The sequence below is a fragment of the Salvelinus sp. IW2-2015 genome, linkage group LG14, assembly GCF_002910315.2.
Source record: "Salvelinus sp. IW2-2015 linkage group LG14, ASM291031v2, whole genome shotgun sequence".
NCBI classification, from domain to species: Eukaryota; Metazoa; Chordata; class Actinopteri; order Salmoniformes; family Salmonidae; genus Salvelinus; species Salvelinus sp. IW2-2015.
This window is the reverse complement of record NC_036854.1, coordinates 27,261,770-27,281,023: the sequence shown is the minus strand read 5'-3', so window position 1 is coordinate 27,281,023 and position 19,254 is coordinate 27,261,770. Positions and strand designations below refer to the sequence as shown.

The 19,254-nt window shown below is 45.6% G+C and overlaps 1 protein-coding gene across 2 annotated transcripts in view; it reads left to right on the top strand.

The window, feature by feature from the left end:
* Positions 1 to 9,997: 9,997 nt before the first annotated feature.
* elovl2 (ELOVL fatty acid elongase 2) overlaps positions 9,998 to 19,254 on the top strand; it is a 23,011-nt gene continuing 13,754 nt past the window's right edge. Inside the window, exons 1-4 of one of the 2 annotated variants that reach the window (XM_023999918.1) lie at positions 9,999 to 10,218; positions 10,876 to 10,938; positions 14,725 to 14,788; positions 15,707 to 15,894. In XM_023999918.1, coding sequence (XP_023855686.1) covers positions 15,730 to 15,894 — 165 coding nt within the window. In that variant the 5' untranslated portion in view covers positions 9,999 to 10,218; positions 10,876 to 10,938; positions 14,725 to 14,788; positions 15,707 to 15,729. Of the gene's footprint in view, positions 10,219 to 10,875; positions 10,939 to 14,724; positions 14,789 to 15,706; positions 15,895 to 19,254 lie in introns of both variants that reach the window. The other variant, XM_023999917.2, reaches the window with a different exon arrangement.

Genomic DNA, 19,254 nt, shown 5'->3' with positions numbered 1-19,254 from the left:
CCACCGCTGTCAGTTCCTCGTACTCAGCTGAAACTTGTGTTAAAGTTCCGGAAGATTGATGCCGCTATACACACCAGGTCTCCAGTACACCTTCACAACCCGGTGTGTTCTGTTCCTACTTTTGCACTCATCCTGAGATGCGTGTCCCCAGCCCGGTACCACCAGTTCCGGCACCACGCACTAGGTCTAATGTGCGTCTCCAGAGCCCTGTACGCACTGTTCCTGCTCCCCGCACTAGCCTTGAGGTGCGTGTCTCCAGCCCATTACCACCAGTGCCTACACCACGCACCAGGCCTAATGTGCGTCTCCAGGGTCCAGTATGCCCTGTTTCTTTTCTCCCGCACTAGCCTTCAGGTGCGTATCCCCAGCCCGGTACCACCAGTTCCGGCACCACGCACACAAGCCTCATGTGCGTCTCCAGAGCCCTGTACGCACTGATCCTTCTCCCCGCACTCGCCCTGAGTGCGTGCCCTCAGCCCGGTACCACCAGTCCCGGTACCACGCACCAGGACTATAGTGTGCCCTGTTCCTGCTCCCCGTACTAGCCTTGAGGTGCGTGTCTCCAGCCCATTACCACCAGTGCCTACAACCACGCACCAGCCTAATGTGCGTCTCCAGGTCCAGTATGCCCTGTTCTTTCTCCCCGCACTCGCCCTGAGGTGCGTGCCCTCAGCCCGGTACCACCAGTTCGGCACCACGCACCAGCCTACTGTGCGCGCTCAGCAGGTCAGAGTCGGCCGTCTGCCCAACGCCGCCTGCACTGCTTTCTGCCCAGCGCCATCTGAGCCATCCGTCTGCCCAGCGCCATCTGAGCCATCCGCCTGCCCAGCGCCATCAAAGCCATCCGTCTGCCAGCGCCATCAGAGCCATCCGCTGTCCCGAGCCATTAAAGCCGCCCGTCTGTTCCGAGCCGTCAGAGCCGCCCGTCTGTCCTGAGCCGCCAGTCAGCCAGGATCCACCAGAGCGCCAACCAGCCAGGATCCACCAGAGCGCCAACCAGCCAGGATCCGCCAGAGCCGCCAACCAGCCAGGATCCGCCAGAGCCGCCAACCAGCCAGGATCCGCCAGCCAGCCAGGATCCGCCAGAGCCGCCAGTCAGCCAGGATCTTCCAGAGCCGCCAGTCAGCCAGGATCTTCCAGAGCCGCCAGCCACCAGACCAGCCAGAGCCGCCAGCCAGCCATGACCAGCCAGAGCCGCCAGCCAGCCATGGACCAGCCAGAGCCGTCAGTCAGCCATGACCAGCCAGAGCCGCCAGCCAGCCATGACCAGCCAGAGCCGCAAAGCCATGACAGCCAGAGCCGCCAGCCAGCATGACCAGCCAGAGCCGCCACCAGCCATGACCAGCCAGAGCGCCAGCCAGCCATGACCAGCCAGAGCCGCCAGCCAGCATGACCAGCCAGAGCCGCCAGCCAGCCATGACCAGCCAGAGCCGCCAGCCAGCCATGACCAGCCAGAGCCGTCAGCCAGCCATGACCAGCCAGAGCCGTCAGCCAGCCATGACCAGCCAGAGCCGCCAGCCAGCCATGACCAGCCAGAGCCGCCAGCCAGCCCATGACCAGCCAGAGCCGCCAGCCAGCCATGACCAGCCAGAGCCGCCAAGCCAGCCATGACCAGCCAGAGCCGCCAGCCAGCCATGACCAACCAGAGCCGCCAGCCAGCCATGACCAGCCAGAGCCGCCAGCCAGCCATGACCAGCCAGACCGCCAGCCAGCCATGACCAGCCAGAGCCGCCAGCCAGCCGATGACCAGCCAGAGCCCAGCCAGCCATGCCAGCAGAGCCGTCAGCCACCATGACCAGCCAGAAGCCGTCAGCCAGCCATGACCAGCCAGAGCCGTCAGCCAGCCATGACCAGCCAGAGCCGTCAGCCAGCCATGACCAGCCAGACCGTCAGACCACCATGACCAGCCAGAGCGTCAGCAGCCATGACCAGCCAGAGCCGTCAGGCAGCCATGACCAGCCAGAGCCGTCAGCCAGCCAGATCCGCCAGAGCCGTCAGCCAGCCAGGATCCGCCAGAGCCGTCAGCCAGCCAGGATCCGCCAGAGCCGTAGCCAGCCAGGATCCGCCAGGCCGTCAGCCAGCCAGGATCCGCCAGAGCCACCCAGCCAGATCCGCCAGAAGCCAGCCAGCCAGGATCCGCCAGAGCCATCTGCCAGTCATGAGCTGCCCCTCAGTCCGGAGCTGCCCTCGTCGAGCTCCTCATCCGGAGCTGCCCCTCAGTCCGGAGCTGCCCCTCAGTCCGGAGCTGCCCTCAGTCCGGAGCTGCCCCTCAGTCCGGAGCTGCCCCTCAGCCGAGCTGCCCCTCCGTCCAGTGGCGCCCTATGGGATGGTATTCAGTCCGGGACTCGCCGTTCCAGAGGCGCCACCAAAGCGGGGAGGGCTATGGTGGAGGGGGGTCCACGTCCCGCACCCGAGCCGCCACCATAGGAAGCCCACCCGGACCCTCCCCTTCTGTGTCAGGTTTTGCGGCCGGAGTCCGCACCTTTGGGGGGGTACTGTCACACCCTGGCCTTTGTTATATATATTTTCTTGATTCGTTTATTAGGTCAGGGTGTGACTAGGGGGATGTTTGTGTGTTTGTCTAGTTTAGGGTGTGTGTATTGTTTAGGGGTTTGTAGTATGTATGGGGTTGTGTTCAGTGTAGGTGTTTAGGAAAGTCTATGGTTGCCTGATTTGGTTCTCAATCAGAGACAGCTGGTTATTGTTGTTCTCTGATTGGGAGCCATATTTAAGGCAGCCATAGGCTTTAGGTGTTTGTGGGTAATTGTCTATGTGGTACGTTAGTAGCTTGTGTGTGCACTTTCGTTGATAGCTTCACGGTCGTTTGTTGTTTTGTTTTGTAAAAGTGTTTGTTTTCGTGTTTCGTCATCTCTATTAAAAGAAGATGTACTCATATCCCGCTGCGCCTTGGTCCGCTTATTATGACGATCGTGACAGTTATATCTGAGTCCTCTATCTATCTCTATGACAACAGGGTTGCCACGTGCTTCCATGTATGTCAGTGCATGCGTAACAACCTAACCATTACGAAACTTCTATTCGATCAAATTAACCAAATTTAACACTCCCTCAGTTGACCTCCATACAAAAATACAATTATTTATAACTTGTTATTTGTATGAGCCCATATAATCTTTTTCTAAACCTAGTCATAGGCCCATATAACAGAACAGACTAGATACTTCACTGCCCATTTTTCAATGGGAATTAATAATTTTGCTGTCACAATACTCAACCTCACACACACAGCAATACGGCAGTAGAAATTGTAGGGCCTAGGTAATTTGTTTAAGGGCACACCGGCAGTGATTGGTGGGCTATCTTGGATGAGAGATCATCAGCTTTCCTGTTGCCTGTTAAGTTTCCATTTGTACCTGGCCCAGAGGTAAAAATCTGAAAAAAMCTGTTGTTTAACACGTTATGAGATGATATAAAGACAGTATGGCTGTCATAAATGTGTCACGTTCGTCGTATTGATGAGACCAAGGCACAGCGTGATAAGCATACATTCTTCTTTTAATGAAGGAAAAACACTAAACAAACTAACAAAGAAACAAACCGTGACGCTATATAACACGCGTGCTGACATGCAACTACACGTAGACAAGAACCCACAAAACCAAATGGGAAAATGGCAACCTAAATAGGATCCCCAATCAGAGACAACGATAAACAGCTGCCTCTGATTGGGAACCAATTCGGGCCACCATAGACCTACAATTACCTAGACTTACAAAACCCCCATAGATCTACAAAACCCCTAGACAAGTCAAACATGCATACCCACCCTCGTCACACCCTGACCAAAATAATACAGAAAACATAGATAACTAAGGTCAGGGCGTGACAACATGGTTATGACAAATCAAACAATATATACAGTACCAGCCAAAAGCTTGGACACATCTACTAATTCAAGGGTTTTTCTTTATTTTTTATTACTTTCTACATTGTAGAATAATAGTAAAGACATCAAAACTATGAAATAACACATATGGAATCACATAGTAACCCAAAAAAGTGTTAAACAAATCAAAATATATTTTATATTTGAGATTCTTCAAAGCCTTGATGACAGCTTTGCACACACTTGGCATTCTCTCAACCAACTTTACCTGGAATGCTTTTCCAATAGTCTTGAAGGAGTTCCCACATATGCTGAGCAATTGTTGGCTGCTTTTCACTTGGCTGCTTTTCCTTCACTCCTTCACTCAAACCATCTCAATTGAGTTGGGGTCGAGTGATTGTGGAAGCCAGGTCATCTGATGCATCACTCCATCACTCTCCTTCTTGGTCAAATAGCCCTTACACAGCATGGAGGTGTGTTGGGTCATTGTCCTGTTGAAAAACAAATGATAGTTCTACTAAGCGCAAACCAGATGGGAAGACGTATCGCTGCAGAATGCTGGTTAAGTTTGCCTTGAATTCTAAATAAATCACTGACATTGTCACCAGCAAAGCACCATCACACCTCCTCCTCCATGCTTCACGGTGGGAACCACACATGCGGAGATCATATGTTCACCTACTCTGCGTCTCACAAAGACACGGCGGTTGGAACCAAAAATCTCACATTTGGACTCCAGACCAAAGGACCGATTTCCACCGGTCTAATGTCCATTGCTCATGTTTCTTGGCCCAAGCAAGTCTCTTCTTATTATTGGTGTCATTTAGTAGTAGTTTCCTTGCAGAAATTCAACCATGAAGGCCTGAGTCACAGTCTCCTCTGAACAGTTGATGTTGATGTCTGTTACTTGAACTCTGTCAAGTATTTATTTGGGCTCCAAATTCTGAGGTGCAGTTACCTCTAATGAATTTATCCTCTGCAGCAGAGGTAACTCTGGGTCTTCCATTTCTGTGGTGGTCCTAATGAGAGCCAGTTTCAACATAGCGCTTGATGGTTTTGCGACCACTTGAAGAAACCTTCAGATTTCTTTAAATTTTCTGGATTGACTGACTTTCATGGACTGTCGTTTCTCTTTGCTTATTTGAGCTGTTCTTGCCATAATATGGACTTGGTATTTTACCAAATAGGGCTATCTTCTGTGTACCACCCCTACCTTGTCACAACACAACTGATTGGCTCAACGCCATTAAGAAGGAAAGAAATTCCACAAATTAACTTTCAACAAATCTGTTAATTGAAATGCATTCCAGGTGACTACTTCATCAAGCTGGTTGAGAGAATGCCAAGAGTGTGCGAAGCTGTCATCAAGGTAAAGGTTGACTACTTTGAAGAATCTCAAATATAAAATATATTTTGATTAGTTTAACACTTTGGTTACTATATGATTCCATATGTGTTATTTCATAGTGTTGATGTCTTCACTTTTATTTTACAATGCAGAAAATAGTAAAATAAAGAAAAACCCTGGAATGAGTACGTGTGTTCAAACTTTTGACTGATACTGTATTACAGCATCATAATGCATTATACAGTAAAATGTTACCAGAAAAGTAAAATGGCACTTCTCACTACAAATAAGAGTCTAGATTCCTGTGTAGACCTGCAATAACCCTACAGCAGCAAATGACCTAATGTTCACCACCAGCCCAGCATGTGCTGTCAGCCTTGAATGGTGATCTAAACGTTTATTGGGCAGCCCATTCATAAAACCTATTTGATACCACAGGGCTGAAGTAGGCTGACTGTACATTGTAGTGGTAACAACATTGTGTCAGCAACTAACTAATGATAGGTGTTGAATTCATGACTTGGCTATGAACTTTACTCAAAAGAGATATCGATAACGTTATGGCTAGTCTACTACCTTGACTTTTTAGTGTGTGCAGCGTGGCTGGTTGTGTAACGCAGGGCAGGCTTTGTGCAGGTGGAGATTGTCTGACAAGTACAGAAACTTGAACCCGCAAATATTGGCTTTTTCCGGAAGAGGTGTGACACCCACAGTTCTGAGAATACATGAAGTACTACTCAGCCTGTCTGTGTAGAAATGGGGAACGTATACTGCCTCTACCTCACAGTTCAACCAAGGTGTATGAATTGAAGAACAAACTGAAGGTTCAAAAGATTCTGAAAATTGAATTATAATATGACGTGAACTAAAAAGGTTTCGGTATAAAGACTTAATCATTGATGTCTTTGGATATAACATTTCTAAGCACTCAAAATGAGTCAGTGGTTGGCACCAATGAATATTCCACATAAGACGAGGGATGTTATGCACCCCAAAATCTGAGAGGGAACAAAGTACGTGAGGATGGCTGGGGGGTGGTCCACAGGGGGGCTATGCCTCCCCTCCATAAATTGGAGAACTTAGCTTTTTTCAAACACCTGAAACAGATTTGTCCTGCAATCTAGAGCCATAATTATTCTGCTTTATTCTATGTAAAAAAAAATATAGATATACTGTATGTGTAATTCTGCATATCTAAGCATATCTCTTGATCTCTCTATATCCTCCTGATTGGTGGTTCTTTTGTTAATGAAACTAAATGTGCTTCTCTGCATCGTCACAAAAATCTGGGTAAAAGATTGAAAGGAATGTGAGTCTTATTCAGTATTTAATTATTGCTTTGTTTTTTAAAGTCTACCAACCTTATTAGCATGCTAAGATAGTTAGACAAGCTAGCTACTATAACTTTATCGCCTGAAATGGCTTCTAGGTAGCTAGTTATGAGGTTGGGAGACTGGGAACCTATCTAAAGCCTGGGAACCTAAGTGGCTAGTAGCATTACAGAATCATTATATTTTTCCCCCCGTTTTTTTTACAGGACAAATCTAAGGGGGCAAGGCACGCCTCTGCATAAGACCGTACATTTATTGGGGGTGTTTTACCAGAACATTATGGTACGACATGATATATTGTCTTTGGATATCTTGAGTTCTCAGAAAGAGTCCATGGGGCCATAGCTTCCTTATCAAGACAGTATCATGAATATATATAATAGAGTCCCYTTGATTGGTAACCATGAATCATATCTTGGAAAAGGAACACTGTTTTATGGATGGGCCAGTGCAGAGAGCGTGGTGTGTCACAAAAGTACAAAGTTCCCCTGGAATGGCTATTCTGTGGTGAGGCCATCACTGGTGCATGTTCTAATCTAAACGATGTCTTGTGGAGACATTTGGTAAATGCAAGCCTGAGTTCTGCAAGTCAAGGCATACTTATTTTAGTTCAAATGAAAACAAAGCGTGAGCATTGAATTGAATGTAATGGAGGACAAATACATCTAAACTAATGTGAACAAATATGAATAATTATTTAGGTGAGTTTACCCTAGCCTGGTTGCCAGTCTGTTACTGCTCTCTTGCCAACTCATGGAATTGTCATGCAAAACATGTTTGGCTTGACGATGACAGTGGAGTAGTCAAAAGCACAGACAGATCTGGGACCAGGCTACTGACAGATCTGGGACCAGGCTACTGACAGATCTGGGACCAGGCTACTGACAGATCTGGGACCAGGCTACAGACAGATCTGGGACCAGGCTACAGACAGATCTGGGACAAGGCTAAGTTTAATTCCAAACAGTTAATTTAGCCTCACTTCTAACGCATGTGTCAACTGGTAACCACCACAATACCTTCAGCTGCATATCCACATGGCGGCAGCACTACCACAGCTCCAGATCATACACTGAGTGGACAAAACATTAGGAACACCTTCCTAATCTCCAGTTGCACCCCCGTTTGCCCTCAGTACAACCTCAATTCGTCAGGGCATAGACTCTACAAGGTGTGGAAAGCGTTCCACAGGGATGCTGGCCCATGTTGACTCCAATGCTTTGTGTCAAGTTGGCTGGATGTCCTTTGGGTGGTGGACCATTCTTGATACACACGGGAAACTGTTGAGCGTGAAAAACTCAGCAGCCCTGCAGTTCTTGACACACTCAAACCGGTGCGCCTGGCACCTGATACCATATCCCGTTCAAAGCGACTTAAATATTTTTTCTTGCCCAGTCACCCTCTGAATGACACACATACACAATCCATGTCTCAGTTGTCTCAAGGCTTAAAACTCCTTATTTAACGTTTCTCCTCCCCTTCATCTACACTGATTGAAGTGGATTTAACAAGTGACATCAATAAAGGATCAAAGCATTCACCTGGATTCACCTGGTCAGTCTATGTCATGAAAAGAGAATGTTTTGTACACTCAGTGTAGATTACCTCCGAGCATTATCATCAGCACACACACAATTCAGCCCAGCATGCACTGCAGCATTTACGTAGACCTAGTGGTAGGCCTACACATACTTTATGAATAAAAAATACAACTAATAATATAGTAAATGTTTTCTCACACACTTTCCATCATGTTAAATATTTTATTTGATAAATAAATCATAAACTATTAACATGATATAATAATAGCAATCATATTAGGCTAATATATTATACAGCATTGTAATTGACTTGTGGAGCGGGAACTGTACTGACTGACACCATTGAGAATGTGTTTATGGTAACACTTGGCACTATGCAAAGTGTTGTCAAATCAACAACCACAGCTTGAAGTTGTATGCATTGGTTAATGGACATTTTGTATGTGACAGGTGGATGTTTGCCTATTCAAATGAAGCCCATATGAAGTCATTTAACTATGCAATGGTGTTGACATAGAGCAAGTTGGCAGGTGTTCCCTTGAAGAGTGCAAGGTGTTGTAATGGTCACATAGGAAATTGCTGGTTTAAACAAAAAGAGAAGGCAAAGGGTTTGCATATAGCCTAGGTCTTTAGAGGCCTGTTTCAGTTCATTTATGTGTGTGTGTGTGTGTGTCTCTCTCTCTCTCTGTGTGTGTGTGTGTGTATGTACCTCCAGGCTCTGATCAGGCCCTACACCCAAACAAGGGCACTGCGTTCATCCACCTCTGGCCTGCTCGCCTCCCTACCACTGAGGAAGTACAGTTCCCGCTCAGCCCAGTCAAAACTGTTCGCTGCTCTGGCCCCCCAATGGTGGAACAAACTCCCTCACGACGCCAGGACAGCGGAGTCAATCACCACCTTCCGGAGACACCTGAAACCCCACCTCTTTAAGGAATACCTAGGATAGGATAAAGTAATCCTTCTCACCCCCCCCCCCTCCCCCTTAAAAGAGTTAGATGCACTATTGTAAAGTGGCTGTTCCACTGGATGTCATAAGGTGAATGCACCAATTTGTAAGTCGCTCTGGATAAGAGCGTCTGCTAAATGACTTAAATGTAAATGTAAATGTAAATGTAAATGTATGTGTGTGTGTGTGTGTGTGCGTGTGAAATTATTTAGAAAAAATATCCCAACTGTAAATATAACAAAGTGCCAAGTCTAGGACCAAAAGGCTCCTCAACAGCTTCTACCCCCAAGCCATAAGACTGCTGAACAATTCATAAAATTATTACTTTTTATTTTAGTCTACTTGGTAAATATCTTCTTCTTGAACTGTACTGTTGGTTAAGGGCTTGTAAGTAAGCATTTCACGGTAAAGTCTACACTTTATTCGGCGCATGTGACAAATAAAGTTTGATTTGATTTGAACAAAGACAGTCTTAAATGCATTTGGAGGTATGACAGCTAAGCTGCCTGAATTAACTGAAAAACCTCTTGGCCTATTCTAGATAATTGGTAGACAAGACCGTTTGAATGCAATAGTTGCCTTAGAAGGGAGATACATCCGTTTAAGCCATATCCTATTGCAGATAATGCGCGTTGTAGGTTTACCCTGTAAAGCGTCCTGCCTTGGTCGGGTCAATAATGTTGCCTATTTCCCAAACCGTAGCCTATGTTCATGTGTCCTCCAGTGGTTCTCTCAGTCTCACGCGTGATTACCCGATTTAGTAGCATCATCATCTAAACAGACAATGCCGGCCGGCCCACCCATCCCATCCATCCAGTCATGTTCAACCCCGGCAACGTCCATGGTATGGTTCGATTGCCTCACCACCGCTGCTAGAAGCGCGCCGGCGCTAGCGTGCGCCATGATTGGCCGCAGTCCGTGTCGGTCATTTTAGCATCCCCCTACCGCCCCTCCGCCCTGCACGTCTGTGGTGGCATCACAGAGCACAGACCGGCATATATGACATACCATAATTCGTGGGGTTTGTGGATGCATGGCAGAGCGAGCTAAAAGCAGATACTGAGATACCCTGGACAGCGCACGTTCTGTCTCCTCTAGCCCACCTCTCTCTCTCTCTCTCCAGGGTAACGTGCCTCACAATCTCAACGCTATTTGACCTCCGCAGTACAAATTACAGGGCTTTTTACATCCAGCAAAAGGAGATGGTAAGCACACTACACATATAGGGTATACTGTCGGCATTTTGTATGGGCGTCAACTGATGTTTGACACAGGTGACACCACGTTCGAAGGGAGATAGACTACCTCTTGGGGAAATAACTCTGATTCGTGTGATTGTTTTTATACTTGGGAAAGTTAAGTAACAGCAAGGAATGTGCAACTGATGATGATGGTCAGGCGATGGGAAAGTGCAAATTGAGCACTCAATAGTTAGCTACATATTTATTATGTCGGAATTGATTTTGTTCACTGCAGAAGGCTAATATTATCCTATATTGTAGCATGTTATTGCATGGTGCATAGATCATATGTATTTTAATAATAAATGTATTACTATGTGCAGTGTGCACACTATGATAAAACCTAGTGCTGCGCTATTAACCCGAATCTCGGTTATTTGTCGTTTTTAAACATCTAATTGACCAATGTAGGTTAAATTATTTGAATCTCGTTTCTTTATTTTTTTTCTGTGCACTCATTGCACAGTTTCTCTAGATCAAGCAAGAACTTTGCGATGTTGTAGGGAGTTGTAGTTTCTAACAGGCTAATATTCTACATAGTTTATTGCAGAAAACGTGTTAATTAACTACAATGATCATAATCCATTGTGTGCCTACTTATCCGGTCTGTGTTTCTTTTAGCCTGCTACATAAAAGAAACAAGAATGAGCCATCAAGAGGGATAGAGAGCAGTTGCATCGCAAGGTATCTCTACCTGAAAATACATGATCTAAGTGACTGATAGTTGGTATTCAGCAGTCATAAAACGATGCCTTATTTACTTTGAAGAACTACTAAAATAGTGATGTTGTCAGACAGCATAGGCAGCAGCTCTATAGAGATGAGATGATGACTTGGAATTAAGTAATAAAATAAAACAAATGTATTATACACAACAACTGAAATATTTTATTAAAGTAAAGTAATAAATTATGGTTAATAAGGGATGAGCAGTAATGGGCAGTCACTACCATGGGACTTTTATTAATAGTTTTATTCTATGTTGTTACAGCATTCAACCCACATAATGCATAGTGCATTTATTTAAAAAATGTATCATCGAAACCGAAATCGAAACTGTCATTATTTTTTAAATAATTGACCTGAAACCGAACCGACCTCAAACAGCACTAATCGCTCAGCACCATTTAATACCTACAGTATTCAACCCTTTATTTTCTTCAACGTCTATAGAGACGTTGTTTTTTTTACTTCGTCAATACCTTGCAATGTCTTGCTTGTCGGTCCCTTTTAGTAGAGTGCTTGTGTCAGCAAGAACCAATTCTGTTCTTTAAAGAGGAAATCTGCAGTTGAAACAATAACAAAACAAGCTCCCCGCTAATGTTTCAGTAAAAAGCTGAGGGATGGGGCTGGAGAAATATAACCTGTTAACAAACCCTGTTCAAACACAACAATACTTTCAAAACCATCTGAATGATTTATTGAACTTTGATCYTTAACAAGAGTCAGAGTTGCTTCAAAGATGCTCTCAGCCAGGAGCTGGGAAATCAGGAATTACAAAGCTGCTCTGGGCTATTAAGATGCACATAAACCCCACACAAAAATGCTTCCTTTTCCTCCAATCCCAGCTAATCCTCAACTCTGGCCCTTCTGGCTTGACCACCAATCCAGGTTTTTACCAATACCCTTCCCCATTTCATTCCTTGATCGTAAATATGAACTAACAAATGGGGCTAACGATAACCTTGTCAATGACCATAGGGAAAATCTTAGAGGAACACTTTACTTAGTATGGGGAGGGATACTGTACTTAGTATAGGGAGGGATACTGTACTTAGTATAGGGAGGGATACTGTACTTAGTATAGGGAGGGATACTGTACTTAGTGAAGGGAGGGATACTGTACTTAGTATAGGGAGGGATACTGTACTTAGTATAGGGAGGGATACTGTACTTAGTATAGAGAGGGATACTGTACTTAGTGAAGGGAGGGATACTGTACTTAGTGAAGGGAGGGATACTGACAATCTGAACCAAAAGATAGTAGTTATAACTTTGAGTATCTGCTTGAAGCTAGGCCAGGTAAAAAAAAGACGAAGTAAATGATTGGAAAACAACAGAGAATAGCAAGGTTTTATAACTACACCTACTACACAACAAGCTAGTTCTTTGAGGACAACATAGGACAACATAGGACAACATGCATGGGTACCGAAATGTATGACAGTTACTTTTCTTACAGTCTTTCGAGACTACTCAGCTGATTTGGTTCTGGGTGCTGAGATTACATTTCTCATTGATATATTACAGATGTAGGYTCTTAATTTGAACCAGTTTCTCACAGCAGGAAAATAATCCTGCAGCAACAGGAAATGTGAATTTTTATGTGGATTATAATTAATGAACATTTTTCATTAGGGCAAATCAAGTCTGTTTTTTCAAAGAGCAAATTATAAACTTCAGAAGCCTTTTTAAACCTCAAACACTACAAGTTTGACATTTCCCGCAACAGGGTGATCAAATTAAAATCCTACATCTATATTTGAATAAAACAGATTTGTTTTTTTCCCATAATTTTCAAAAGTGCTTGCGGAACTGTAATATAGCTTATCAACAATATGAAAGATGGTTATCCATAGTAACTAAAAACAATATTTCCATGATTTGCATGTGCTCTGGCTGTCATTGCTGGCTCTCTAACTAAGTAGCCAGTCCTATATGTCTATCTGTTGGCCTATAGACCTAAGGGATAGTTTTAACTCTCAGCTCAGTTTAATGAGATAAGGGACACTAAGCGCCCCTGGACATGTACAGGACAGGAGATGCCAATATGGTGGCACCAAAGAGCTGAGGACAGGTCACAAATTGTGTTTGTCTCCTCTGCGTCAGAAACCCAACACCCCATAGCGTATCAGCTTTGGTCTGTGTCGGCCCATCTCCTAAAGAAGGTGGACGTAGACTGAAATGTCAATATGGCCCCTACCGCTTGTTCCCCCCAGGTCGCCCTTCCGACATTTGTTACTGCAGACCTCGGTGGCCTGGATCAATAAACAGTATAGCTCTTGGAAATGGGGGACAAATAGAGGAGAAGCATTTCCCCTAGTGACCCTTTCTCCAGTGTCCCAGTGAGAGAGAGAGAGAACGAGAGAGAGAGAGAACGAGAGAAAGAGAGAGATAGAGAAAGATAGAGAGAAAGAGAAAGACAGAGATAGAGATAGAGATAGGGAGCAAAGAGCAACACACCACTCCCTGACATTATGTAGAGGATACAGGTTACTGTGACTCGACAAATATTGTGTTGGCTGACCAACATATACATTATAAACATAAGCCTCTACAACTTCCAACACCTTGCTTACCATAGGCTGCAGCAAAGGCATTTTGCCAGAGACAATAATGTTTATAAGAAATAGTCAWTTTTACATTTAGCAGACACTCTTATCCAGAGTGACTTACAGGAGCAATTAGGGTTAAGAGCCTTGCTCAAGAACACATCAACAGATTATTACCCCACTTAGTCTGCTCTGGGATTCAAACCAGTGACCTTTTGGTTACGGGCCCAATGCTCTTAACACGCTTAACCGCTAGGCTACCTGCCACCCTAATTTTGCCAATTGCTTAATAATAGATAGGATTTATTAAGTGCTTTTCTAAAACCTGAAGAAGCTTGAAGAACAGGAGTCGTCATTGAATCTGATATAGACCACTTTTGGGATGTTGTTCGATGCAATTGAGGACCTTGTTTTATTTGTAATTCACTGCATAATCGCATCTAAAATCCAACTGTTTACATGAAAAGTGGCTCTATAATGTGTTAAATGGGCTCTATAATGTGATAAATGGGCTCTATAATGTGATGTACATTATTTTGTTAAATGGGCTCTATAATGTGATTAATGGGCTCTATAATGTGATAAATGGGCTCTATAATGTGATTAATGGGCTCTGTAAGGTGATAAATGGGCTCTATAATGTGTTAAATGGGCTCTGTAAGGTGATAAATGGGCTCTATAATGTGATAAATGGGCTCTATAATGTGATTAATGGGCTCTATAATGTGATAAATGGGCTCTATAATGTGATATAATGCGTGCTTATATATGTGAAATAATGGCTAAATGGGCTCTATAATGTGATTAAATGGGCTCTATAATGTGATTAATGGGCTCTTTATAATGTGGTTAATTGGGCTCGTATATATGTGATAAAATGGGCTCTATAATGTGATTAATGGCTCCTATAATGTGATAATGGGCTCTATAATGTGTTAAATGGCTCTCTAATGTGATATGGGCTCTATAATGTGATTTAATGGGCTCTATAATGTGATAGATGGGCTCTATAATGTGTTAAATGGGCTCTATAATGTGATTAATGGGCTCTATAATGTGATAAATGGGCTTTATAATGTGATAAATGGGCTCTATAATGTGATGTACATTATTTTGATAAATGCCATACAAATGGACATACGGTGACACACAGACACATTTATTGCAAGTGACTTCTCTTCTTTTTTTTTACTTTCAGGACCATTTAGAAAGTTTGGACGAGCGATTAAACGCGCTTTTTTACTTCCTGTTTGAAGACAGAGGTATGTATTTTCCAATTGAAGACCGCAATGTTTGTTAAAACTACAAATGTGGTTGTCAAAACTACAAATATGTCTGCTCAGACTACAGAGTAGCATCAGCTGATGTGTGACTGACATTACAGAGTCCTTCAAAGCTCACCTCACGCAGGAGAGTAGCGGTCTAGGTACACGTCAGTGTGTGTAATCAGATTAACCCATCTGAATACTACAAATTCCCACAGCTTTGCCATGTCCCCTTGTTAATTAACTTTCAACACATTTTACAGTACTTAAGCTTATACCTGTGTTATTAAGGTGTAATAACCTATGTAATAACTCTGTAATAGAGTAGTAAATAGCCAGTTATGGAGTACAATTTTTTTTATATAAGCCTACTATGTGAATACCTATACACACATACCTGGTCCAAGGTAAGTTATAATAGAATTGTTGCCTTGAGGGAGTGATAGGAATGTCTTAGGGAATTACTTTATATGGAATTTTTGCGAATAAACGTTGGGATTCCTTCCTGTCAAGCACTGTCATAGCCTTCTACTCCATTATAATTAGTCAACAGTTATCTTAGTTATCTTTTGGTATCATTGATGATTGATGTTATTGATTATTGATATTGTACTACACTGTTGAGAGAGATTGCAAGTAAGCATTTCACTGCACCGTTTATACCTGCTGTGAACTATGGACATGACGAATACAATTAGATTTGTATTTAGTACATAAACCATATAGGCTACGACAAGGATTTGTAATCGTATGAAAATCATGAACAACATACTATATATTTTTCATATCAGTGCAAACAGAGTGCAATGTTAGATCTTATTGCCTATGACAGGTTGAACAGTCATGGCTTGAATAATGGAATGGCATGAGGATCCCAGCACTGATTGTTCACTGTGTTCTCCCCCCTCCTCTTAGACTCCAGGGTACGAGGATGGCTCATGATGGACTCATATCTCCCCACCCTCTCCCTCACCATCCTTTACCTCCTCACAGTATACCTGGGATCGAAATACATGAGGAACAGGCCAGCATACTCACTCAAGGGTGTCTTACAAGTGTACAACTTCTCTGTGACCATGCTCTCCCTGTACATGCTGGTTGAGGTAAGTTGTTCTAAGACAAACCTCAGAGGTCAGAGAGATGACTCGTTTTACTGTGGATATAGATACTTTTGTACCTGTTTCCTCCAGCATCTTCACAAAGTCCTTTGCTGTTGTTCTGGGATTGATTTGCATCTCTAGGAGACAGAACTTGTCTCCTTCCTGAGAGGTATGACAGCTGCGTAGTCCCATGGTGTTTATACTTGCGTACTATTATTTGTACAGATGAACATGGTACATTCAGGTGTTTGGAAATTGCTCCCAATGATGAACCAGACTTGTGGAGGTCTACAATTTGTTTTCTGAGGTCTTGGCTTCTTTTGCTTTTCCAATGATGTCAAGCAAAGAGGCACTGAGTTTGAAGGTAGGCCTTGAAATACATCCACAGGTACACCTCCAATTGACTCAAATTATGTCAATTAGCCTCTCAGAAGCTTCTAAAGCCATGACATAATTTTCTGGAATGTTCCTAGCTGTTTGAAGGCACAGTCAACTTAGTGTATTTAAACTTCTGACCCACTGGAATTGTGATCCAGTGAATTATAAGTGAAATAATCTGTCTGTAAACAATTGTTGGAAAAATTACTTGTGTCATGCACAAAGTAGATGTCCTAACCGACTTGCCAAAACTATAGTTTGTTATCAAGAAATTTGTGGAGTGGTTGAAAAATGAGTTTTAATGACTCCAACCTAAGTGTATGTAAACTTCTGACTTCAACTATATATATATATGCAGTACCAGTCAAAAGTTTGGACACAGAAGTGCAACACACCTACTCTGTCACAATTCAAATGGTGAAATGAAGGAGTCAAGTGCAGAGAGCAGGGTAGTTCCTTTGCAAGTGGAACATTTTTACAGTACTTAAGCTTATACCTGTGTTATTAAGGTGTAATAACACAAAACAGGTAAACACAAAACAGGTGTAACCAATTAGACAACCTAAATGAAAACAGAAAAGGGGATTCGTAACAGTACCCACCTCCCGACGCGCGGCTCCCGCAGCGCGCCGACCCCGGCCTCGAGGACGACCCGGAGGGCGAGGAGCAGGGCGATCCGGGTGGAGGCGGTGAAAGTCCCTCAAGAGGGAAGGATCCAAAATATCCCCCACCGGTACCCAGCATCTCTCCTCCGGACCGTACCCCTCCCAGTCCACGAGYTACTGCAGGCCCCTCASCCGGCGTCTCGAGTKCAGAATAGRTCGTACRYTGTARGCCGGGGACCCCTCGATGTCAAGAGGGGGCGGAGGGACCTCCGGCACCTCATTTTCCTGAAGGGGACCAGCTACCACCGGCCTGAGGAGAGACACATGAAACGAGGGGTTAATACGATAGTAAGYGGGAAGTTGTAARCTATAACACACCTRGTTTATCCTCCTCAGGACTTTAAATGGCCCCACACACTGCGGCCCCAGCTTCCGGCAGGGCAGGCGGAGGGGCAGGTTTCGGGCCGAGAGCCAGACCCTGTCCCCTGGTGCGAACACAGGGGCCTCACTGCGGTGGCGGTCAGCGCTCCTCTTCTGCCGTTCACTGGCCTGCCTGAGAGAGTCCTGGACTGCCCGCCAGGTCTCTCTAGAGCGCTGTACCCACTCCTCCACCGCAGGAGCGTCGGTCTGGCTCTGATGCCACGGAGCCAGGACCGGCTGGTACCCCAGTACGCATTCGAAGGGTGACATGTTCGTTGATGAGTGGCGGAGTGAGTTCTGGGCCAACTCTGCCCACGGGACGTACCTTGCCCACTCTCCTGGCCGGTCCTGGCAATACGATCTCAGAAACCTACCCACTTCCGGGTTCACTCTTTCCACCTGCCCATTACTTTCGGGGTGATACCCAGAGGTAAGGCTGACCGAGACCCCCAGACGCTCCATAAACGCCCTCCACACCCGGGACGTGAACTGGGGACCTCGATCAGATACGATGTCCTCCGGCACCCCGTAATGCCGGAAGACGTGGGTAAATAGAGCCTCCGCAGTCTGTAGGGCCGTAGMGAGACCAGGCAATGGGAGGAGACGACAGGACTTAGAGAACCGATCCACAACAGTCAACAGACATAGAGTCTCACGTCCTTAGGTGGGCCACCAGTATTTCCGAAGACCCCGCACTGTCCTCTCAATCCCCGGATGACCCGAAGAAGGTAGTGTGTGAGCCCACCGAATCAATCGATCACGGACACCAAGCGGTACGTACGTAAGGCCAGTCGGACACTGAGAAGGCGCAGGTTCTACCCTCAACGCCCGCTCGATGTCCGCGTCCACCTCCCATACCACCGGGGCCACCAGCCAAGATGCTGGAATGATGGGAGTCGGATCGATGGGCCGGTCTTCGGTGTCATAGAGACGGGACAGCGCGTCGGCCCTAGTGTTGAGGGAACCTGGTCTATAAGAGATCGTAAACCTAAAGCGTGTAAAGAACATGGCCCACCTAGCCTGACGCGGATTCAGTCTCTTCGCCGCTCGGATATACTCCAGATTGCGGTGGTCAGTCCAGATGAGGAAAGGGTATTTAGCCCCCTCAAGCCAGTGTCTCCACACCTTCAGGGCTTTTACCATAYCTAGTAACTCCCGGTCCCCCACATCATAGTTCCGCTCCGCCGGTCCCAGCTTCTTAGAAAAGAAAGCACAGGGACGGAGCTTCGGTGGCGTGCCCGAGCGCTGCGTTAGCACGGCTCCAACACCAGCCTCGGACGCATCCACCTCCACTATGAACGCTAATGAAGGGTCCCAACACGGGAGCCTCGGCAAACCGCGCCTTTAACTGGTTAAAGGCTCCCTCTGCCTCGGCCGACCACCGTAGACGCACCGGCCCCCCCTTCAGCAGTGAGGTAATGGGCGCCGCCACTTGGCCAAAACCCCGGATAAACCTCCGGTAGTAATTGGCAAACCCTAAAAACTGCTGCACCTCCTTTACCGTGGTCGGAGTCGGCCAATTACGCACGGCGTTAACGCGGTCACCCTCCATCACCACCCCTGAGGTGGAAATGCGATAACCCAGGAAGGAAACGGCTTGTTTGGAGAACACACATTTCTCAGCCTTGACGTATAAGTCATGCTCCAGCAGCCGCCCAAGGACCCTGCGCACCAGGGAGACATGCGCGGCGCGTGTGGCAGAATAGATCAAGATGTCATCAATATATACTACCACACCCTGCCCGTGCAAGTCCCTGAGAATCTCATCTACAAAGGATTGGAAGACGYCTGGAGCATTCTTTAACCCATACGGCATGACGAGGTACTCATAGTGGCCTGAAGTGGTACTAAACGCTGTTTTCCACTCGTCTCCTCCCCGAATACGCACCAGATTATACGCGCTCCTGAGGTCCAGTTTTGTGAAAAAACGCGCTCCGTGGAATGATTCCACCGCCGTAGC